General features: G+C 37.6%; 6 protein-coding genes across 8 annotated transcripts; all 6 read left to right on the forward strand.

Annotated features, from left to right (window-relative positions):
* The first annotated feature begins 4,260 nt into the window (after window positions 1–4,260).
* Window positions 4,261–6,620, forward strand: LOC111777365 (eukaryotic translation initiation factor 4B3-like). The gene is made up of 2 exons (XM_023656917.1): window positions 4,261–5,644; window positions 6,530–6,620. The coding sequence occupies exons 1-2, from the start codon at window positions 4,416–4,418 to the stop codon at window positions 6,567–6,569; spliced, it is 1,269 nt and encodes a 422-aa protein (XP_023512685.1). The 5' UTR covers window positions 4,261–4,415; the 3' UTR covers window positions 6,570–6,620.
* A 3,753-nt stretch (window positions 6,621–10,373) lies between these two features.
* On the forward strand, window positions 10,374–11,770 carry LOC111777579. Its single transcript, XM_023657237.1, has 3 exons — window positions 10,374–10,599; window positions 10,678–11,128; window positions 11,230–11,770. Exons 1-3 carry the CDS (start codon window positions 10,452–10,454, stop codon window positions 11,579–11,581), a joined length of 951 nt encoding a protein of 316 aa, XP_023513005.1. The 5' UTR covers window positions 10,374–10,451; the 3' UTR covers window positions 11,582–11,770.
* A 483-nt stretch (window positions 11,771–12,253) lies between these two features.
* Window positions 12,254–13,499, forward strand: LOC111777496 (PI-PLC X-box domain-containing protein DDB_G0293730-like). Its single transcript, XM_023657135.1, has one exon. It carries the CDS (start codon window positions 12,422–12,424, stop codon window positions 13,376–13,378), a length of 957 nt encoding a protein of 318 aa, XP_023512903.1. The 5' UTR covers window positions 12,254–12,421; the 3' UTR covers window positions 13,379–13,499.
* A 1,135-nt stretch (window positions 13,500–14,634) lies between these two features.
* LOC111777510 (chaperone protein dnaJ 11, chloroplastic-like) lies at window positions 14,635–15,329 on the forward strand. Its single transcript, XM_023657155.1, has one exon. The coding sequence runs from the start codon at window positions 14,668–14,670 to the stop codon at window positions 15,106–15,108; it is 441 nt and encodes a 146-aa protein (XP_023512923.1). The 5' UTR covers window positions 14,635–14,667; the 3' UTR covers window positions 15,109–15,329.
* Window positions 15,330–17,123: 1,794 nt separating this feature from the next.
* LOC111777500 lies at window positions 17,124–19,070 on the forward strand. Its single transcript, XM_023657141.1, has one exon. It carries the CDS (start codon window positions 17,124–17,126, stop codon window positions 19,038–19,040), a length of 1,917 nt encoding a protein of 638 aa, XP_023512909.1. The 3' UTR covers window positions 19,041–19,070.
* An 896-nt stretch (window positions 19,071–19,966) lies between these two features.
* Window positions 19,967–21,848, forward strand: LOC111777508 (thaumatin-like protein 1b). Of its 3 annotated transcripts, none has more exons than XM_023657152.1 (4): window positions 19,967–20,186; window positions 20,317–21,016; window positions 21,422–21,525; window positions 21,595–21,848. In XM_023657152.1, the coding sequence occupies exons 1-4, from the start codon at window positions 20,036–20,038 to the stop codon at window positions 21,606–21,608; spliced, it is 969 nt and encodes a 322-aa protein (XP_023512920.1). In that variant the 5' UTR covers window positions 19,967–20,035; the 3' UTR covers window positions 21,609–21,848. The 3 variants fall into 3 exon arrangements, with proteins under 3 accessions (XP_023512920.1, XP_023512919.1, XP_023512921.1); XM_023657153.1 differs by having other exon boundaries at window positions 19,968–20,186; window positions 21,601–21,848; XM_023657151.1 differs by lacking the exon at window positions 21,595–21,848 and having other exon boundaries at window positions 21,422–21,542.
* The last annotated feature ends 1,231 nt before the right edge of the window (window positions 21,849–23,079 follow it).

The raw sequence follows: 23,079 nt of genomic DNA on the forward strand, positions 1-23,079 counted from the left end.
GTTGTTTGTGCATGTCAATTCTTCCCACTTTTTTCTACCGATAGCCGATAATATCTGTTTTAGCTCGTCAACCTCACGGTTTTAAAATGCGTTTACAAAAAAAACATTTCCACACTCTTATAAAACAATGTTTTGTTCTCCTCTCCAATCGATGTGGGACCTCACAATCCACTTCTTTAGGGCCCAACGTCCTCACTGTCACACCACCCAGACTCTCTCTCTTGCTTGCATATATAACACATCTCTTAAAATCTCTTTCAAAAATCTCTCTCTGTCCTCGTTTTCTTAAAACCTTCTTCCTAAATCGAGGCCAGAGGCTCGAGCATATGTTACTTGATTGTAGGTGTAGGTGGCGACGTAAGAACGAAATGACTTAACTCATTGGAAAGTGAGTATGACTTAACTCATTGGAAAGTGAGTGTCGCACAATTGCAAGTCCGCTGGCATCAAAAGTGGATTGTGACAAGTGGTATTATATCATTTGTAACAGCCCAACCCACTTGCTAACAAATATTGTTGGCGTTTGACGTTAAATATCCGCCCCACGATTTTAAAACATGTGTACTAATGAAAGGTTTTACACCATCACAAGTAATTATTTGTTTCTCTCCCTAATTGATATGTGCCCTTCATAATCCTTCAATTGACGTGGGACCTTCATAATCCGGGATTTCATATTCCACTCTCTCAAGGGCCTGACATGTCCTAGCATACAGCCTTTGAATTATTCTCTTAAAAATTTAATTATCGTAAAAAATGAAAAATAGAATTGGAATATGTCATTATAATTATTTTTAAATTATTTTTTAAAAAATTTAATTACGGTTAAAAATGAAAAAATAGAATTGAAATATGTTATTAGAGTTATTCTTTTTAAAAATTTAATTATTGTTAAAAATGAGAAATAGAATTAAAATGATAGGTATGTATTATGATTATTCTTTTCAAAATTTAATTAGCGTTAGAAATAAAAAATAAAAGCATAAAATTATAATTGGATATTTAGAATATAAATACTAAAACGAAAATAAATTCAAATGATAGAAACTAAAATGATATTTTAATTATAATTGCATCCAACCTCCAACCTCTAATTAAGATTATCCTTATTTTAAACTATTTTTTAATTTTAAGTAATCAAAAATTAATTTTTAAGGAGCAAAAGCAGTGCCGCTATTCTACCGGTTCTTATTGACCTTGAAATAGCTAGCAGAACTCTCCTACCATGAAATCTGTATTCTGAATCGTGGGATGTTAGGGTCTGTATTCTGAATCGTGGGATGTTAGGGTCTGTATTCTGAATCGTGGAATGTTAGGGTGAATTGCTACATCGGAGTTCGAGGAATTGAAGTTGGCCAGGTTTTTGCCCTAATGTTCAATAAAATTCTCGATTCCTTCCGCGATGAAAGGTTTTTTTCGATATTATTTTGTTCGATTATCTTTTTGGATCGCTCTGATTAGAATGTGTTTGAGGGAGAATTTGCCTTTTAGTTTCGTTGGAGAGCTTAAAAGTAGTCAATAGGCGTCACTGGGCTTTAGATTTGGGATGAACTATATGATGGAGAGTTACCAAATGTTATGCATTGTCGTCAATATTCGGTAGCTTTATCATTAATTTTAAGAAGTGGAATCCGTAGAAGAATCTGATGGAGGCTGATAATGTTCTTCTTTACTGTTGGAGCTTCAAAATTGTTAAGATCTTAAGTGAGCTTGTATTATAAACTATCTACTCAGTGTTTAGAATCTGATGGAGGCTGATAATGTCTAGAAATAAATGTTCAAGAGATACAAACTCCCAACATGAGTAAAAATAGAAGTAAGAAAATACAAATTTAGGAACTTAGAAATGATTACGATCTTCTTCCCTCAAGCACAATAATGAAAACCAACAATCTTGGGAGGTTGGCTGCTTAGAGGCCCCAAAAATCTTTAACTAATGCTGTCTTGATACCCAAAGTAAAATTAAAAAAAACAGAGTGAATGTTCAACGAAAGAGGATCGTTGATGCTTCTAAAACTAGAGTGAATCTTATATGAAAGAAGGCTTATTCCAAGAAAACCTGTTGAGATTCAAACCAACTAATAAAATGATGGCTTAAACAATCCAACACCTTGATGAGAAAGAACCATAAATGCCCCACAATGAGAAAGAAGTATTTCCTATGATTGAAATGAAAAAATGAAGAAAAGAAGTATTGTCACGAAAAGTTGAGGGGAGACAATTTATCTTACAAGATTCTTATATTTTCTTCTTTCAAATGTACCATAAGGAGAGCTTTGGTTACACAATTCTACTGGATCTTAGTAGTTTCTTTCAAACTCCAGCCTTTAAAGCCTTGAGAAAGCTAGTTATCCCACGCATTTAGGTATGTAACTTGGTAGGTTAAATGATTTCAAAATGAAGGATCGCCTTATGTATGTAAAAGATTGTGTTTGTGGAAATTATGGAGTAACAGTAACAGATTCTCTTTCTTTATACAACATACAGAAGGGACGAGGGCCAAATTGGGTTACTTTCTCAAAAGCTTCTCGTGAGTATTGAGTTACCAAATGGATAAGTTGGATAGAGTCATGAAAGAGTTGAAATGCATGATATGTCGATCCGCGTTACGATGGCAAAGTTGCAAGCATAAGTAGGAAACACTTGCTTTAGGTGTAGTCAATGATGAGCGACAAGTTCAGGTGCATGTTCAAGACGACATATGATGGAAGTTAAGAGAAGTTCGGTTATAGGTCGAGCCCTGCCTAAGGTCTAACAAAGCAAAAAGACTTGCGAAACTAATTTTATGGGCTAGAAATAGCCTTCAAAGTAGCCATGATTGTAGTAAGATTATGGTGCCATAGGTTTGAAAATGTATGATTGTGACACCAACCAAAGGCTTTGGTCTTCCTTCATAGGTGTACCCCTCAAATCTATGGGGAACTTATCTATAGTCCAAATCATTAAAAGAGGTGATGGTCTACTTGAGGTGATAGACACGAAGGTGGAAGTGGAGATTGAGCTAGCGTTTGATATTGATTATACCGTGTTAGTAACAAAAGAGAGAGCTAATGATCAATGATCAAGCGTAGAAAGAGGTGTGCAGAGAACGTTTGGCAAATTCCGGAGAGTTGGTCCGGTTAGTGGTAATATGGAGAGAAGTTTTGTATCATATTCTTTAATTCTTTCTTGATGAAAGTTTGGTTGTATCCCAATTCAGTGAGTTGCGGTCATGGAGATTGAGCAGCGGTGGCAACTTCATCACAAAAACAACAAATGGGTTGGAAGGCCATCAATCACTACTAAAGGAAGTAAAGTTCTTCATTAAGGATGACATTTTTCTGACCACCAAAGATACATACTTGTTGAACATCGTGCATAGAAAGAATCTAAGGCAATTGCAGCAAGAATGTTTTGTTTTGTTGCATGGAGGATGTAAACTCAATGATGTTGGTCCGTTCATCCGATGATGTATGTATGGAACGATGTATATATGGAGATAAGTGGCCCTATTATCGACTAGGAATTTCTATAAATATAGATAAGGCCACTTACTAAGTATTTCTAACTTTAATGGTCGATGATGTATGTATGAATGATTCTTACATCTATTGATGGGCACACAAAAGATCACGAACTCAAAGAACTTAAACTTCTCTCTATGCTCTCAGAGATACAGGGCATACTCTAACGGTTTTTGCAAGAAATGCATTCATATGTTTGCCTCACAATTTCAAGAACTTCAAATGCCTGAAATTTTAGATGGGTTTCAGGTATTGCTCTAGAGGTTGCAAATGCCAATTAATTACTTCAAACATTGGTTTTTTAATGATTTGCACTTGAGTTTTACGTGTCATACTTTTTAGGCACTAGAAAATGTTAGCGATTGCGATTGCGATTGCCAAGATCTTGAAGTTTCAATCCTATTTATTATATAGGATCAAACAACTGCTATCATTTGGTAGTTCTGCGGTATCAATGAATTAAAACATATTAACATCGATGTCCAAAATTTATATGACGATTTCTGTTGCATATTCTAAAGGAAGAACAGAACACAAATATCTAGTTAACGTGTCTGTTAATAAAAAGAAATGGAAAACTAAAATTATTTTTAAAAAAATGGATGGATTTGATTTACGTACTAACATAAATAACAAATCTCTAAATTTAAAAAAACGAAATAATAACAAATAAATAGATAGAATAATTGGTGGAATTAAAAGATTGGATTAATAGAGATAAAGTCGTACACGTCACTTGATAATATTCCGAAACAGATTGGGAGGACAAATCTCAGCCGTCGGATGGTAACTCTTTGGGGTGCCTAAAATTTGGATATAAACGGGAGGAGAGGCGTTTGTTGCCGCTTATTTTCGCTGCCAACGAACGCAACCCATTCACAAGAAACCGCAGCGAAGAAGAAGATCCCAGGCATGGCGGCAACTGTGTCACCGTGGGGAAAGCCCGGAGCGTGGGCTTTGGATGCGGAGGAGCATGAGGAGGAGCTTCTCAAGGACCAGTCGCGCCAGGAATCGGAGCCCAGCGCTGACTTTCCATCCCTCGCCGCCGCGGCCGCCACTAAGCCGAAGAAAAAGAAAGGTCAGTCCATTCCCTTGTCGGAGTTTCAGGCCTATGGTGATTCAAAGCCGTCGGGTCGATCCAATGAGCCAAGGGGTCTTACGGCCGAAGATCTAATGATGCTTCCGACGGGTCCGCGTCAAAGAACAGAGGAGGAGTTGGACCGCAATCGGCTCGGAGGAGGGTTCAAGAGTTGGGGTCAGAATAGTTTGTATGACAGGGGGAATCGGTATTCTAATGGTGAAGACTCGCCGAATTCTCGACGGGGTTCTAGGGTTTTTGATGAATCCAATAGGGAATCGTTGCCCTCTAGGGCTGATGAGATCGATGATTGGGGAGCCGGGAAGAAGCCTATAATGGGTAATGGGTTTGAGAGGAGAGAGAGAGGAGGAGGAGGAGGAGGTTTTTTCGATTCGCAGTCGTCGAAAGCTGACGAATCGGATAGTTGGGTGTCAAATAAGAGCTTTACTCCTTCTGAGGGCCGGAGATCAGGCGGTATAGGTGGCGGTTTTGAGAGAGAGAGAAGGGGAGGTTTTCCCTCGAACGGCGGTGGCGCCGATTCGGACAATTGGGGCAGAAAATCTGAAGGGCCTAAAGGTAGAATTGGTGAGAACGGTGGTGGGGCTCATTCTGATAATTGGGGCAGAAAATTTGAAGGGGCGAGGGGTGGATTTGGTGAGAATGGTGGTGGGGCTGATTCGGATAATTGGGGCAAAAGATCTGAAGGGGTTAGAGGTGGAATTGGTGAGAGGCCGAGGCTTAATCTGCAGCCTCGTTCCATCCCTTTGAACAATGAGAATCAGGAGGCTTCTGTGGCTGCAGTGAAGCCAAAGGGTTCCAATCCTTTCGGGAATGCAAGACCAAGGGAACAGGTATTGGCTGAAAAGGGGCAGGACTGGAAGAAGATTGATGAGCAGCTGGAATCAACAAAGATCAAGGATACGGTGGAGAAGGCCGAGAGATTTAGTGGGGCTTCGTTTGAGAGAAAAGGGTTTGGAGCTCGAAGTGGTAGGTCTCCTGATGATCGGTCAGGGCCAGGAAGGAGTTGGAGGAAGCCAGAGTCTGTGCAGTCTCGTCCCCAAAGGTTTGTATTATACTCCAAAACTCTTTTGCTGCTTTTGATGGCTAAGTAGTTGGTACATATGATTCTAGTTGTTCCCTTGTATTTGTTTGTGGCTTGTAGTGCTTTATATGTGCTCTAGGTTGTCCTTTGGTCAGATTATTGCTTTATTTGCTGCTTTCTTCTAGGATTCATGTAGAGTTAGAGGTACTTTAGGCAAACTAAGCAAAGACTCCTACCGCCCAAGTCCACTGCCAGCGGATATTGTCCTCGGTCTTTCCTTTTCGGGCTTTCCCTCAAAGCTTTTAAAATGCGTATGTTAGGGAAAGGTTTCCACACCCTTATAAAGAATGCTTCATTCCCCTCTCCAACCGATGTGGGATCCAACCATCTATCCCCTTGGAGGCCTAGCGTCCTCGCGGACACACCGTCCGACGTCTAGTTCTGATACCATTTGGTACACCCCAAGCTCATCGCTCGCAGATATTGTCGTCTTTGGACTTTCTTTTTAGGGGGAAAGGTTTTAAAACGCATCTACTAGGAAGAGATTTTAACTCTTATACGAAATGCTTCATCATTCCTTCTCTAACCAATGTGGGATCTCACAAAGACGTTTCTTTTTTCTCTCATGATAAGTATGGTTTGAAAGACACCTATGGAAATTTGAATTCTGTGTAAATGATAGTTTTTGGTGGCTTTTTGTTATCTTTTGAATCAGAATAGAGAGAAAAAAAAAAAAAAAAATGAACTGTTCATGTGACTTGCTTTCCAAGGATGCTCGTTTTCTCCATTTCTTAAGAAACTTACTTGATCTTGAACTAGAAGTAACTTGTAGAAGTCTTAGCCAGTTTAGCATAAATGTGATGTAGAGGAGGATGTTTGATTCAGTGACTTGATTCGGTGTTGCAGTGCTGAGGTGGTTGAAGATGGAGCTGGTGGGGAAAATTGAAGAGGGTATTCTTTCTATGCAGTTGAAATAATTGAGTTTGCTGATATGGTATGATAGTTAAGTTTAGATTCATGAAGAACTGATGATATTTAGAGGTGGGTGTTGGTATTTTGATAGTTAAGTTTAGATTCATGAAGAACTNCGTTATTCCCTTCCCAAAACCCTGAAGTTTTGTTTCTGTGAGCTGTGCTGTGCAATTTTGGTAGGTTGAAGAAGGTAGCTTTTTGCTTATTTTTAGGCCTTTTATGGATTCATTTGTACCCTTCCCTCAATCACATCATGTTCCTCACAAATACTGTTCAACTGTGTACTCTTCGTGTTTACTGGAATCTGTTCTGTGTTTCTTCTATTCACAATTTCTCATCACTTTCATTATTATGATAATCTCCTGGGCTAAATTAATGTAATTAATAAAATATTCATTTGAATCCTTTGGTTTGAAACAACGTGATTAATCCATACTACCTACCTAACTCAAACCGTAAACCGTAAAAGTTAGATTGGGTTAAATTTCTTTTCCGTTTGGGTTGGATTGAATTGTTGAAATTTTGAAAAATTCGGATTAGTAAAAGGGTTTTTTCAATTGGGTCAATCCAATTAACCTGAAAATTAAGAACATCCAACGCTGTAATTGATGTTAGTAACGCATTGTAACTCGTAAATATTTGATATTTGAACTTTATAGAGTTTAGTTATTAATATTCATGGAAGATAAAGTAAGATTTTTTTATTAATTAAAAAATAACCTAACAACCCAACTCGAAAATAGAGGATCGGGTTGGATTGAATTGTAAAGTTCTGCTCAACCAATCTAAAATTTCAAATAGTAACTTGGCATGAGAGAAAGTCGAAGAAATTGGTCGATTTGTAAAGATAACATACGGAACATTATTGTAAAAGACATTTGAAGATATGATTCATTTCGAACCTCGTCTATTATCTTTATGGTTGTCTATTTTAGCGATGAATTAAATTATGGCTTATTTTAGAGGCGATAAATAGTTAAGGTTGGTATAGCCTTTTAATGAGGCATAAATATCCTCTCTAATATCAATAAATAATAAAATGAATTTTAAATATGAGATCCCACATCAATGGTAGAGAGGACTGAAACATTTTTTATATGGTGTGAAAATCGCTCACTATCTTCAAACGAAATGAACAGAGATAGAATCAGACCGATTCCCTAAATGCTTTTCTGGATATTCCTCAATGTCCCGGCTATTCACGGAACGTGAGAAGCAGATGAATAATCATCCGCTTCCGGAAGAAATCGAAGAATTTCTCGGGAATCCTACAAGATCCATTCGTTCTTTTTTCTCTGACAGATGGTCAGAACTTCATATGGGTTCGAATCCTATTGAGAGGTTCACTAGAGATCAGAAATTGTTGAAGAAAGAACAAGATGTTTCTTTTGTCCCTTCCAGGCGATCGGAAAATAAAGAAATAGTTAATATATTCAAGATAATTACGTATTTACAAAATACCGTCTCAATTCATCCTATTTCATCAGATCCGGGATGTGATATGGTTCCGAAGGATGAACTGGATATGGACAGTTCCAATAAGATTTCATTCTTGAACAAAAATCCATTTATTTATTTATTTCATCTATTCCATGACCGGAACAGGAGGGGATACACGTTACACCACGATNTACCGTCTCAATTCATCATATTCGGGATGACATGTTTTAAAATTTTGAGTAGAAGCCCAAAACAGAAAACAGACCCATGGAATAATTAAAATTTTAATGTAGTATTTTGTATAATTTAATTATTAAAATATCAAAACAAACCATAATAATTATTTGAACTTTAAAATAATAATAATAATAATAAAGCATTTATTTTTGTAAAAAAAAAAAAAAAGAACTGACTCATTTATTTCTGGTTGTTGAATTATTCATCAATTGCTCCTCACTGCAAAGATTATCCCACCTGTGATGGAAACAACTGGTGAGCTGCCAACTACTACTACCACGGACGTTTTTTCTCGCTCGTGTCTCCTATTCTAATTTCTATACCTACAAAATTTTACGTTTATTTTTTAGAGAATCGGGTGTGGATTATCTGTGGGAATTCACGAGAATTGAGTTCTCTGCAAAACGTAAAACATCTCAATATTTTACCAGCAAATTCTTCTCATTTAACATAATTATTTACAAATAAATAAATAACTATATATATATATAGAGGGTCGGAGGACAGGGTTATCCTCATCCCATGATGGAGAGAAATTTCTACTCATTGACTCCCACCTTTTTCGTTTTAATGAAAAATCTCTACCTAGTTCGATGCAGATCTCCCGACTCTAACTAAGGAAGCTCTAGTGAACTAAATAATTTTTTAATAATAATATTTTTAATTATATTTAAATTTGTTAATTTATTAACTCGAGATTCTTTTCCTTCTCTTATTTTTTTTAGTGTGAGCACAATAACATTAGAACGAGTCTCGAGTTTTTTTTTATTATTTTAAGTTGAATTAAATGGTTTAAAAATTGAAGCTATAAAATTATTGAAATTAGGATGCAGAAAATATAGAGTGAATTAATTATTGAATTATATATATATATATATATATATATATNTTGGGTAAGATTTTGATAATATAAATGAGATCTACAAGGATCCAGCAAGGATATTTTAATATTTATGTGAGGGTAACTTCCAGCTACCGAGCATTTTGTGTGTCACGTGACATAATAAAACTCAATATTTCTAAATAATTTTTATATTTTTGGAAAATGCAAAATAATTACAAACAATAAAATTGCTATTTTTTAATTATTATGTTTTCAAATTAATAAATAAAAACCCATTCAAATTATAAAACAAGTTCCATTATTTTTTTTAGAATGATCTTATTTATAATCAAATAAATTACCTATAAAGAGTAATAAACGAAAATAACAATAAATAGAAAGATATTTATGGTAAGAATGTAAATATCTAGATATTTGACTTATAATAAAATATCAAATATGATATATAAAACTATATCCTTATCAATTTTATTATTAACTTTCTAAAAATATTTAATGTTTATTATTTTAAATTTATTTTATGTAGTTCAATAAATCTTACAAATTAATCTCTTCCCTTAGTTTGTTGTTGATTTTTTAAAACTTAAACGTTTTTATTAAAATATATTCATCTAATATAAAAACTATTATTATTATTATTATTATTAGATTAAATTTAAAATTTATTGCATTAGACCAACCAACTAAATTTGAAAAAATGAGACAAGATGATATTTTAAAATATTTATAAAAAAAACCCTTAAAATAATTTACTTACCATACAATTATATATACTCCATAATTATTTTTCGGATTATTTATTTCCAAATTCCTCTTAAAAATAATTGAGTATTTTTTCAAAATTAAGCTCTAAATTATAATTTAATGTTTAAAAATAAAAAATATATTTTATGAGCTAATATTATCTTATTAAAAAAAATTTAAATAAATGAACACGAACAAACTCAACCGAAGTTAAAAAAATATTTTAACTCGGAGTAACTCGACCTATAAGCGCGGCTAGTGGACCGACCTCACATTATTATGGGAAAAATCAAATATTTGTCTTGTTTGAGGGAACATCTAAATATGATTCAAAGCATAATTAATCATATCTTAACAAATTTAAAGAAACAAAAATTTCCAAATATATATAAATATATTTTAATTTTGTCCAACCTCCCATTAATTTGGACAGTTGAGAGTTGAATTTGAAGCTTCTTTTTCCCCCATTGCCTTCATTAACTGTCATCTGACATCTGACACTTCTGTCAGATTTCTACCCCTTCATCTGTCATCTTCAACCTTCTCTTAAATTCACTTCCAATTGGCCCATCCTCTAATTCTCTCACCTCCATGGATTCTCTCTCCAAGCTCCACCTCTGTTTCCTCGCTGCAGCTCTCCTCTCCGCCACTGCCCATGGCTACGCCGTCGTCACCGGCACCGTCTTTTGCGATCAGTGCAAAGATGGTCAAATTTCCATGTTTGATTACCCGATTAACGGTATGATTAAATTTATCGTAACCCATTAATTTAATATTAAATTTATCGTAACCCGTTAACTTAATTTGGTCGTTGCAGGTGTTAAAGTGATGGTGGCTTGTGGCAATGGCAATGGGGGAGTGACGTATTTGAGGGAGGAGACTACGAATTTGTTTGGAAGCTTTACGATGAGATTTGATGGAATGCCGGATCTTAGCGGCTGTTATGCGACGGTTGGTGGAATTGGAGAGGGAGCAACGACGGACTGCGGCGGCGCTGGTAGCCCGCCGAGGAGTCTTAGGTTAATGTTTAGATTGTTTAGTATGGAAATGTATGTGGTTGATTCGTTGCTGTCTCAACCGGCTCAACCAATGTCGTTCTGTTCCGCTTCGGTTCATCCCGTCCCGGTCCCGGCCCCGGTTGTTATGCCACCACCGCCGAATGTGCCTCCTCCGTTCAAGATGCCTCCGCTTCCTCAATTGCCGCCAATTCCGCCACTTCCTCAGTTGCCACCGATGCCATTCTTGGAAGCATCTGCTTGTCAACATGAGTAAGTGACGTGTTCAGAATTATTGAGAGGGAGTTCTACGTTGACTAATTTAGGGGAGGATCATAATATATCTCTATTGACACGTATTTATTTATTTATAGAAATTGGACGAATCCAGATTACAAATGTTATTGGAGAGCGGTGAACCCGGACATGAAAGTGGGCGTTGTGTTTGGAGTACTAGCGGCGAACCGGTACGGGACGGACCTGACCCTATGGAACGGGCTACAGGGGAGAGGGGACCCTTATAGGACCCTTCTACGAGAAGCCATAACGGCGTTCCTCAATTCCTACAATTCCGTTCATTTCCCCTACCCGACACTGTCTGTAGTGGAAGGCTTAAATTGGGCCTTATTGGGCTCTCAACGGGCCGTCCTCCACACGGCCCTTCGTTTCAAACGGGCCAACTCGGGTAATAGCCACGTCACCTGCAAATTCGATCCTTGCCAATAATAATAATAAGATCTATACTATTTTAATATTACTTTGTTATAGATATTAATTAATGCTACTATTATGTAAGATCTTGATGGTCATTTTAGTTGGTATAATTTCTCGAGTTCATTCTTGATCTCTAAGACAATATGATATTAATTTCTCGAGTTTGTTTTAATCAAATGAGTTGTTTCGTTAGAACATTTCATATTGATATTATAACTGGAGCGTTGTTTTCTATTTTTAATGTGTTATTATGAAAATTGTTGTTGCGTTAAGAAATATTTTTACGTACCAAACGTTTTATTTTAATACAATACTTTGGTTTTCATATTATGACATCAATAAATCAAACATTTATTTTCATTTATTTTTGTGGAAATTGAGTTTCTAAAAAAAAATCATTTACTTCGAATAAACTTTTTAATGGGTACTTATATTTTTTTAATATAATTTTTATTAAAAATAAAAAAGATCTTAAATTATATTAAAAATAGAAAGCATCTTAATAAATTCAAAATGTAATATAATATTTTATTGATATAATTTGTGAAAATTTAAATTTAAATTTAAAAAAAAAATTAATTAACTTAGGAGATATATTGTTAAATTTTATGCTTAATTAAACTAAAAAATTTAATTTGTAATTTAAGATATATATATATATTAAAAAAAAAAAGCTTTATGACAATCTTCTTCCAAACGACGTCGCTTTGGGGAAAATGTGGGCAGACTAAGGAAATTACGAAAACACCCCAATAACAGCTTTACCAAACTTTGAAAAATCAAACACAAATTATCATTTAATTTCCAAACCAAAAACTGTCTCCGAGGAAGGATTCGTCGGTCGATCTGGAAATGGGTTCTCAGGTATCCAAACAGGTCGAACGGCGGAAGACCATTCACACGGAGAAGAAAGCTCTGGTGGAGCTCCGGCAGAGCGCCGGCGAGGATTTTCCAGGGTCCGATTACCGACCACCGGATAGAAAAAACTGGATGGCGAATCTCGGCTCCGAAAGAACGCGCGTAAACCAAATCGTTTGGCCAGGGACTCACGATTCTGCAACCGACGATATCGGAATTCCCTTCATCACGCGCCCTTTCGCCCAGTGTCAATCACTCTCCATCTACGACCAGCTCGTGTTAGGCACGCGCCTTTTCGATATCCGTATTCAAGAAAATCGGTTAGTCTGCCATGGAATCCTCTCAACTTACAGCGTCGACGTCGTTTTTGCCGACGTAAAGAAATTCCTCGCCGAAACACAATCGGAAATCATTATCCTCGAGATCCGAACCGAATTCGGCCACGATGACCCGCCCGATTTCGACAAATACGTGGTGGAACAACTCGGCGATCATTTAATCCACAACGACGATCGGGTGTTCCAGAAGACGATTAAGGAATTGTTGCCGAGGAGAGTGATCTGCATTTGGAAGCCGAGGAAATCGCCGGCACCGAAGCGCGGCGAGCCGTTATGGAGCGGTGGGTATTTGAAGGACAATTGGATCAACACGGATCTGCCATGGAAGAAGTTCGAGAGCAATCTGCAATTCTTGGCGGCGCAGGCGCCGGTGTCGAGCCGGAAGTACTTTTACAGAGTGGAGAATACGGTGACGCCGACGGCCGATAATCCAGTGGTGTGTGTGAAGCCGGTGACGAGGAGGATCCGTGGATTTGCTCGGTTGTTTATTAATCAGAGCTTCGCGAAGGGCGTGGCTGACAAATTGCAGGTTTTGTCGACGGATTTTATTGATGCAGATTTCGTGGATGCTTGTGTTGGGCTTACCAGTGCAAGAATTGAAGGGAAGGCCTAAAAATTTGGGTTTTTTTTTTTATTAATTAAATTGATAAATCTATGATTAATTTGTGTGGGTTTGTTTGTGATAAATGTATAATTATTGGTAATTAATTAGAGTTATGAATGGATAAATTATTAAACCCGAGCTAACTTGTCTATGATCTTAAAAAATGGAATCACTTATTGTAGACTCATTCAGAATGATTATGATCTAGTTCGTAACTTATTAGAAGTGCATTTTTTAAATGATTAAATTTATCTGATTATTAAATTTTATATTTAATAAAACATTGGACGTAGTAAGTCTATGATGGACCTTTTAATGTGATAAAAAATTGAAAACATGTTAAAATTCAAACATATTATATACCAATTTAAAAATTTTAAAAATTTAGAGTTCAACGTGTATATATATATATATATATATATATTTAAAAAAAATTAGAGTTGATTAATGAGTTAATTTAACTATATAGAAAATTTAAAGAAATTTGGAGAAAGACCATATAAAATCAATTTAAAGAACAACCGTATAAAATTAGTTTTATTAAAATTTAAATAATAATAATAATAATAATATGCAATTATGTTGGATGATGAAAGTCTCACATCCGCCAATTTAAGTAAATTTAAATACTCTCAATACCCTTTTGGAAAAGTCAAGGCAAACTAACGAAAGCTTATACTTAAAGTGGACAATATCATACTATTGTGGAGAGTCGTGTTCATCTAACATGATATCATATGTTAAAAGTGGACAGAACAGATTACGTATACAAATTTAAATTATGTTCAACCAGGTGGTGTTTGAAACCACAAATTCGGCAATATTTTCGTCCCAACAAAAAAAAAACAAAACATTTTGTGCCTAAATTCACATGTCTTATCCTTAAAACACTGTGAAGCTGACTCACATCCTCATCACAAATGTACAAATCTCATACTACTTTTTATTTTTATTTTAAATTATCTAAATTCATTGTAAAAAATATATATGAATCAACTAAAACTTGAGTATAAATATATATATTAATAAAGAAATTCAAAATTAATCGTGTTTTGCTTCTAACAATTTTATGTTGGATTAGGAAATATTTTTTAAAATATATTTAAAAATAAAAATTGAAATATTTTTTAAAAAATCTAGATGGACACGTGGATTAATTTTATATTTTCCAATTTTGCCCTCGAAATGGATAAGACTTCCACACACATATCATCATCATACGTGAAAAAACGATTGTTCCTTTTCCGCCTCGGCGCACTCTATAAAATCCCACTTCCTCTGTCCCTTCCATTTCAACAATGGCTTTCTCCTTATGCACTTCCTTCACCCACTCCCCTCTCCGTCCATCCGTACAGCGGCGGAATCCAGCCGTGGTTGCGTCGGCGACCTCCACAGCGACGGATCGAACGACGGGGCTGCGTTTCGGCGTCGAAATGTCAATTGGGCATTCGTCGTTTTACGAGGTGCTTGGGATTCCGACGACAGCTTCTAGCCGGGAGATCAAGGCGGCGTACCGGAAACTGGCGAGGATCTGTCATCCGGATGTGGTGGCGAAGAATTCGGCGGAGGAGTTTATTAAGATTCAGACGGCGTATTCGACATTGTCGGATCCGGTTAAAAGGGCGGATTACGACAGGGAGATTTACAGAGGTCGAGTGATTTCGGTTTCGGGTACGCCGGTGTCGGGATATTCCGGTTACTACACGCGGCGGAATTGGGAATCCGACCAATGTTGGTAGCGAAATTGAATTAAAAAAAGATGTAAAAATTAGGGGCGGATTTCAAGAACAGAATTAATTCTGCTTTTAATTCTTCTTATTATTATTATTATTATCTACTGTGAATAATTCTGGAGCTGGTGGAGCAACCGAGCGAGCGACGTCGTTTTGAAATGTATAAATCTTGCAATTCAATTGACTGTTAACTGTCCCCATTTTATATATTTATATCTTTTTTATTTATTTATTTATTAAATTTTCAATTTCTCCTATTTTATTTATTATTATGTTTTAAATTATTAAATATCAAAGTTTATCGGTACAAAATGACAATGACTCCAGTTTGAGAACAATGCTAGACAAACTTTTATATAGTCATAACAATACTAAATTCTTATATATGAATCAGAATAACACTAATATTTATATATGAATTAAGATGATTTATGTACGAATATGGGAGGTGAATCAAATGAATTTAATAGATTCATGAATTGAAGTCGGAATGTACCAAAAGTATTCATGACAACTCGCAACACCTCCAACGCTCCATGATCAATTTAGGGAGTTAGGTACGTTCTTGTTCTTGAATAATTTTTCGACACGGTCGTGATACGAATCTAAAATTCTTTTCTAGCTTTGAACGGTAAAAATTCATTCTCGACAATTTGTTCAAGTTTGTTTCACGTTTCTTGAAAAGATTATACTCTAGAATGTATCTTCTTGTCGATAATGTGAGTTATTAAACAACGAACACAACTCACAAAACGTTCTTTTGAGAATGGTGTCAACCAGAGTTTTCAAGTCTTCGACTTACGGCAGCCAACACTAGGCTAAGTGATTGTTCTAATGCCAATATCATTGTATAGCCCGTTCGAGTGGATTTAGTATAGTGCATTAATGACTCTCCACAATGGTATGTATTGTCCGCTTTGAGCATGAGCTCTTGTGGCTTTGTTTTGGGCTTCCCAAAAGGTCTCATACGAATAGAGATAGTATTACTCACTTATAAACACATGATAATTTCCTAAATTAGCCAATATGGGATTCACTCCCAATAATCCTCAACAATCTTCCCTCGAACAAAGTACATTGTAAGCCTCCCCTGAGGCTTATGGAGCTCTCAAATAGCCTCCCCTTAATTGAGTCTCAGACTCCTTTCTCTGGAGCCCTCGAACAAAATACACCATTTGTTCGACACTTTAGTCACTTTTGACTACACCTTCGAGACTCACCTCCCCTTAATCGAGTCTCGACTCCTTTCTCTGGAGCCCTCGAACAAAATACACCATTTGTTCGACACTTTAGTCACTTTCGACTACACCTTCGAGACTCACAATTCTTTGTTCGATATTTGAGGATTCTATGATCATGACTAAGTTTAGGGCATGGCTCTGATACCATGTTAGTAATCACGACTCTCCACAATAGTATGATATTGTTCACTTTGAGCATAAGCTCTCATGACTTTACTTTGAGCTTCCTCAAAAGACCTCATACCAATGGAGATAGTATTCCTCACCTATAAACCCATGATCATTCCCTAAATTAGTTCATGGGACTCGCTCCCAATAATCTTCAACACCTCGACCACCCAATTTAAACTCAAGTTGTAATTAGTGTCACAATAAAAGAAGAATTAAAGTTTATTTATTTTTAAAGGATTAATGATAATCTAGAGTATGAATATTTTGAAATTTTAAAATTTATTTTAAGATTATATTTACAATTAACAGGAAAAAAAAAAAGAAAAAAAATATTTAACGCTGTCTGTTTTAGAAAAAATGATAAAATACAATTAAAAATTGGGGGCCATAAATAGAAAGGTTTTCTATTTTTACAAATTAAAATACATAAAAGAAAAAATTAGAACATAATAGAGCCGAAATTAGGGGGGGCCCACCTCTCGCCTCCGTGTCCCCTCTCAATCCACTATTCCGACTGTCATGTCGAATTTTTTCTAATTCCCCCCGAAAAAAAAAGAAAAAAAAAAACAGAGGAATTTTCCGGCGAACAATCGGTCCCCCGTTTCGGCCATGGCCGGCATTGTCAAGGAGATCCTGGCAAGGCCCATCCAACTGGCCGACCAGGTGACCAAAAACGCCGATTGCGCCCAAACCTTCAAGCAAGAATGCATCGAACTCAAAACCAAAACCGAAAAACTCGCCATCCTCCTCCGCCAAGCCGCCCGCGCCAGCAACGAGCTTTACGAGCGTCCCACCCGCCGCATCATCGACGACACCGAGCAAGTTCTTGACAAGGCCTTCACCCTCGTCATGAAATGTCGTTCCAATGGTATAATGAAACGTATGTTCACCATTATCAACGCTGCCTCCTTCAAAAAAATCTCTACCCAGCTCGAAAATTCCATCGGCGATGTCTCTTGGCTTCTCCGCGTCTCCATCCCCGCGGAGGATCGCGACGATGAATACCTCGGCCTTCCTCCCATCGCTTCTAATGAACCCATTTTGGGTCTCATTTGGGAACAGGTCGCGATTCTTCACACGGGTACTTTAGAAGAACGATCCGACGCTGCCGCTTCTCTGGCATCCTTAGCTCGAGACAACGATCGTTACGGGAAATTGATTATTGAAGAAGGCGGCGTTGTGCCGCTTCTGAAATTGGCTAAGGAAGGGCGAATGGAAGGTCAAGAATACGCCGCGAGGGCCATTGGGTTATTGGGTCGAGACTCGGAGAGCGTGGAACAGATTGTGAATTGTGGGGTGTGCTCTGTTTTCGCGAAAATCCTCAAAGATGGGCATATGCAGGTTCAATGCGTGGTGGCTTGGGCTGTCTCGGAAATGGCGACTTACCATCCCAAATGTCAAGACCATTTCGCTCAAAACAATGTGATTCGGCTTCTGGTTAGCCATCTCGCCTTCGAGACCATCCAAGAACATAGCCGCTACACCATTCCTTCCAAGCAATCGATTCATTCGGTGTTGATGGCTAATACGAATGGTTCCGAACATGGTGAAGACGAGTATAAACAAGTGAATCACCCAACTGGGAATCAATTGCCTAGCCAAATGCATAATGTAGTTACCGACACATTGTTTATGAAGAATCCTGTAAAGGGTCAGTCCAATACTCATGAATCACAAAACCCACAAAAGGGTAATCATCACAGCACTACGCGGCCGCACCACCACGCCGCACTGTCAGGGACTAGCATAAAGGGTAGGGAATACGAGGACCCTGCTACAAAGGCCCAAATGAAAGCCATGGCTGCTAGATCTCTATGGCAACTATGCAAAGGGAATGTTACCATTTGCCGCAACATAACAGAGTCGAGAGCTCTGTTATGCTTTGCAGTTCTATTAGAGACAGGTTCCGTGGATGTCAAGTACTATTCCGCCATGGCATTGATGGAAATCACCGCCGTCGCCGAGCAGAACGCCGAGCTTCGTCGATCTGGGTTCAAACCCACCTCCCCTGCCGCCAAGGCCGTCGTGGATCAGTTACTGAAAATCGTTGAGAGAGCGAATTGCGAGCTGCTGATGCCGTCGATCCAAGCGATTGGGCACTTGGCTAGGACGTTCAGAGCCACGGAGACCAGGATCATCGGGCCGCTGGTGAAGCTGCTGGATGAACGAGAAGCAGAGGTGTCAATGGAGGCGGTGATTGCACTGAACAAATTCGCGTGTACAGACAACTTCCTACATGAAAACCATTGCAAAGCGATCATAGAAGCGGGTGGAACGAAGCATCTAATCCAGTTGGTGTATTTTGGAGAACAAATGGTTCAAATTCCTTCGTTGATTCTGCTGTGTTACATAGCTTTACATGTTCCTGATAGTGAGACGCTAGCACAAGAAGAGGTACTGATAGTGCTGGAATGGTCTGCAAAACAGGCGCACTTAGTGGAAGAACCCACCATAGAAGGTCTGCTGCCAGAAGCTAAGAGTAGGTTGGAACTTTATCAGTCCAGAGGTTCGAGAGGATTTCATTGATTTTTCTTCATCTTCTTCATCTTCTTCATCTTCTTCATCTTCATCTTCTTCTTACAAAATCTGTATAATAATTGTTCTCTTTGTTCCATCTTTGATCAAAGTGTATGTAAATTAGTTTGCTGTGATTACGGGTAATGGATTAGAAAAGCCCTCCAACCCTCCATCCACCTTTCTCAACTTTTCTTCTCCCTTCCTTCCTTCGGAAGATCTCTCGATGAAAGTCCCACGTGTGCTAATTTAGGGAATGATCATAGGTTTATAAGTGAGTAATACGAGGTCTTTTGGGGAAGCCCAAAGCAAAGCCATGAGAGCTTATCATACCATTGTGGAGAGTCGTGTTCGTCGTCTAACACTCTCAACTATTGTCGTACGGTTTTCAAAACGTGCCATGGAGAGGTATCCACACCCTTATAAGGATTGTCTCTACAATCGATGCAGGATCTCACAATCCACACTAGTGACATCAACCTCATAAAGGGCTCATGATATTTCTTACTTATAGACCCATGATCCTCCCCTCACACACCTTACCTTTATAAGGATTCTCTCTACGATGGGGATCTCACAATCCACACTAGTGACATCAACCTCATAAAGAGCTCGTGATATTTAAGGTAAACTTATCTCCCAACAATCCTAAGCACGTTCGAGAGCCAAACTACCCAAACTATTAGAGAGAAAAGGAAGAATCGAATTAAACTATCACACAAAGCTAATCAAGCTCACACTCTAAATCACAGTAAGGTGATTTCAAAGCCAATTGGACTACTAACACATTTTGAAAAATATTTCGAGTCTATCAAATTGACCTGGTTCTAACTCAAATCGATCCGATTCTCAATCAATTTCACCGTTTTTTCCTCGTACCAACTCCAAATATTAAAGTTTTGTTATTAAAGCTATTGTACACAAAATTGAAAGTTGGTTCGTAAGAGCGATAGAATTAGAATTAAATAAAGAAAGCCGGAAAAAGAGAGAAAGCAAAAACAGAGCATATGCGAAGTGCTGTGTATTTCTCTCGCAACAAGGAAGGTAAAGTTCTTCCAATCCCATCAAAACCCCAATCTTATCGCTTTTCCTTCAATCTTCCAATGGATCGCTCACTCCTCCTCGCCACTCTTTTCACTCTTCTTCTTCTTCTCCCAGGTAAACAAAATCGCCGCCCTAAATTCTCCTCTTTTGTTCCCTGTTCTTCCGAACCCGTTTCTTAATCTCAACTTTTTGTGTTTTTGATCTATAAATTCGCTCCGTGTTCTTCATTTTCCTGTTTCTCTAGATGTTCAATCGACGTCTTTTAAGTTGATCAACAAGTGTCGGACCACGATTTGGCCGGGTCTGTTATCAGGCGCCAACACCCCCCAGCTTCCGACCACCGGCTTCGCCCTCCGCAGCGGCAAATCCAAGATCGTTCCGGTCCCGAAATCTTGGTCGGGTCGGTTATGGGCTCGGACCCTTTGTGGGTTAGATTCAGATGGGAAGTTCTCTTGTCTCACCGCCGATTGTGGATCGGGTAAAGTGGAGTGCGACGGCGGCGGTGCTAAACCACCGGCTACCTTGGCGGAGTTCACTCTCAACGGCGCCGATGGGCTTGATTTTTACGACGTCAGCTTGGTCGACGGTTATAATCTTCCGATGCTGGTTGTGGCCAAAGGTGGAACCAGAGGCGGTTGCGCTGCTACCGGCTGTTTGGTGGATTTGAACGGCGCGTGTCCATCGGAGCTACGAGTAGCGCGTGGTGGTAGTCGCGGTGGAAGTAGCGTGGCTTGTAGAAGCGCGTGTGAGGCTTTTAATGCTCCGCAATTTTGTTGCAGTGAGGCCTTCTCTACCCCTGACACGTGTCGTCCTTCTGTATATTCGGAGTTCTTCAAACATGCTTGCCCACGCTCTTATAGCTACGCGTATGATGACAAAACCAGCACTTTCACGTGCGCATCCGCCGACTACCTTATCATATTTTGTCCACTACCTTACACCAGGTAAATTTACTAAATTACCCCTCATTTGATAGGCCATTTATCTCCCAATTATTGTCTGCCACGTGGATCCTATCTGTACCATTGACCTGTCCATCTGTTCCAAATTTATTGATTGAATGAACATTTTTAGAGCTGCTTTGTAATTGGTCATATGAATCATTTAACCATGTTTTTAAGTGATTTTTAACTTTCACACGAACTTTAGATCTGTTTTGGAATTAGATCTCGGGTCGGTTCGTAATGCTAGTAGCCTTGTAATCTTCGAGCCAATCTTATATTTTAGCTCGATATTCAATCAATTTTGGGAGTATGGGTCGAGTTAATTAAATCATAAAAGTTGATATGAGTTCGAATTGTCGGTGCAAACGTGTCTAATCTTGGCTATCCGTGAAATCTAAATTGCAGTCAGAAAGTGTTGAGTGCAAGGAAAGACGGAGTAGCGCTACCGCTCGTGAACAAGACCATGATGTACTTGAGAAGCCGAAGATCGATCAGCATTCGATCGGCAGGTTTAACTCAATACTAATGCCTATAAATCAACAAAACCTTCTGTTACTGACATCAGCCTTCCGTGTAAGTTTCAGGCTTATAGTCTCGAAATGAGGTGTCGAGGGACGGAGAGAGGAGTTCGAGACGGGCGTATCGGCGACAGCATACTCAAAAGATGGAAAGCTTTTTTTGTTTATACACAGTTGAAGTTTGATATGATATTATTATTTTGGAAGAATTCAGATTAATTATTTTTATTTTTAATTTGATGGAATTATGGAGTAAAAACCGACACTAAAAAACAATATCGATTATGTGAGCTTCACGTGGTTGGATTCTCTCTTTTTTCGGCCCCGTGGAAACAGGAAAAACGACATGTAGAATTGGATATTAATTCCCCTTTCAAAACAACCAACCACATCCTTTTGTCGTTTACTTACTTACTTTAATTTTAATATTAGTTAAATTAGATGAAATAATATCTTTTTTCTAGAGGACACGTCGAATATTACGACACGAGGCTACCTACAAAATAGAGACCTACAGGAAGTTCAGGGTTTTTTGAATGTCGAGTCGAACAATTTGAACCATTTAATATCAAGTCTAGGCTAGGGTTCTAACCCGATTGGATCATAAGTCAACTTGGGTGTAACCTACATGTCAAACTATCCTCATAGAAAGTATAGTATGAGATCCCACATCAATTGGAGAGGGAAACGTAACATTTTTTATAAGGGTGTGGAAACTTTTCCCTACTAGACGCGTTTTAAAACCATGAAACTGACAATGATATGTAACAGGTCAAGACGGACAATATCTATTAATAGTTGTTTCAAATACTTTGATATAAATTTAGGGTATAGTTTTTAAATTCTCTCACATATGTATCGTATGAGAATCTAACCAGAGAGAAACGCATGATATTTTGAATTATCCAAACATATATGTAACCCGACAAAATTAAAAGAACAAGGACAATATTACCTCAACTGTTTTTTCCTTTCTTTTTCTCTGGAGACCTCGAAAGAGATGCATATACTTAAGACACGAGAGGAGAGTTAAATGAGCGTTAAAAAGGTGTTATTTTTAGGCGCAAAAGGTAAATAAAGAAAGGAGGATAAAGTCGAGATTTACAATAATGAAAAAAACCAACCATTCCGATAAATTTACTTTACTTTTCAATCATTATTAAATATATATTTATGAGATATGAATCGAACACCAAAATATATTGGTTTACTAATTACTCGTAAAAAAATCAATAGAAAAATTCAAGATTCGAGTCAACAAAATATTTAATTTTTTATTTATAAAATTAAGTTTATAAATACATTTATTATAATTTTAATTACAAATAAACTTTTTATTTATTGAGTTTTAAAATGAATAAATAAATAAAAAGAAAAGAAAAAAATAGATATTATGGGTCAAAATTTTCCAGTTCAATGCATAAAAAGAAGAGACTGTAGCAGGAGGAATCCAATGCTTTTGCCCTAATTACGCTTCAACAACCAATGGCCCACAAATTCATATCGGAGTCTATCAACGGTCAGCATCATCCAACGTGTCACTTT

This window comes from Cucurbita pepo, chromosome LG16 (assembly GCF_002806865.2).
Source record: "Cucurbita pepo subsp. pepo cultivar mu-cu-16 chromosome LG16, ASM280686v2, whole genome shotgun sequence".
Taxonomy (NCBI): domain Eukaryota; kingdom Viridiplantae; phylum Streptophyta; class Magnoliopsida; order Cucurbitales; family Cucurbitaceae; genus Cucurbita; species Cucurbita pepo.

Excerpts from the sequence above, each read along its gene's own strand:
- LOC111777365 (XM_023656917.1), top strand. The coding sequence starts at position 4,416 with ATGGCGGCAACTGTGTCACCGTGGGGAAAGCCCGGAGCGTGGGCTTTG. Across the intron at positions 5,645-6,529 it reads GTGCAGTCTCGTCCCCAAAG|TGCTGAGGTGGTTGAAGATG; the intron begins GTTTGTATTATA and ends TCGGTGTTGCAG.
- LOC111777579 (XM_023657237.1), top strand. The coding sequence starts at position 10,452 with ATGGATTCTCTCTCCAAGCTCCACCTCTGTTTCCTCGCTGCAGCTCTC. Across the intron at positions 10,600-10,677 it reads GTTTGATTACCCGATTAACG|GTGTTAAAGTGATGGTGGCT; the intron begins GTATGATTAAAT and ends TGGTCGTTGCAG. Across the intron at positions 11,129-11,229 it reads GCATCTGCTTGTCAACATGA|AAATTGGACGAATCCAGATT; the intron begins GTAAGTGACGTG and ends ATTTATTTATAG.
- LOC111777496 (XM_023657135.1), top strand. The coding sequence starts at position 12,422 with ATGGGTTCTCAGGTATCCAAACAGGTCGAACGGCGGAAGACCATTCAC.
- LOC111777510 (XM_023657155.1), top strand. The coding sequence starts at position 14,668 with ATGGCTTTCTCCTTATGCACTTCCTTCACCCACTCCCCTCTCCGTCCA.
- LOC111777500 (XM_023657141.1), top strand. The coding sequence starts at position 17,124 with ATGGCCGGCATTGTCAAGGAGATCCTGGCAAGGCCCATCCAACTGGCC.
- LOC111777508 (XM_023657151.1), top strand. The coding sequence starts at position 20,036 with ATGCGAAGTGCTGTGTATTTCTCTCGCAACAAGGAAGGTAAAGTTCTT. Across the intron at positions 20,187-20,316 it reads TCTTCTTCTTCTTCTCCCAG|ATGTTCAATCGACGTCTTTT; the intron begins GTAAACAAAATC and ends CTGTTTCTCTAG. Across the intron at positions 21,017-21,421 it reads TGTCCACTACCTTACACCAG|TCAGAAAGTGTTGAGTGCAA; the intron begins GTAAATTTACTA and ends TCTAAATTGCAG.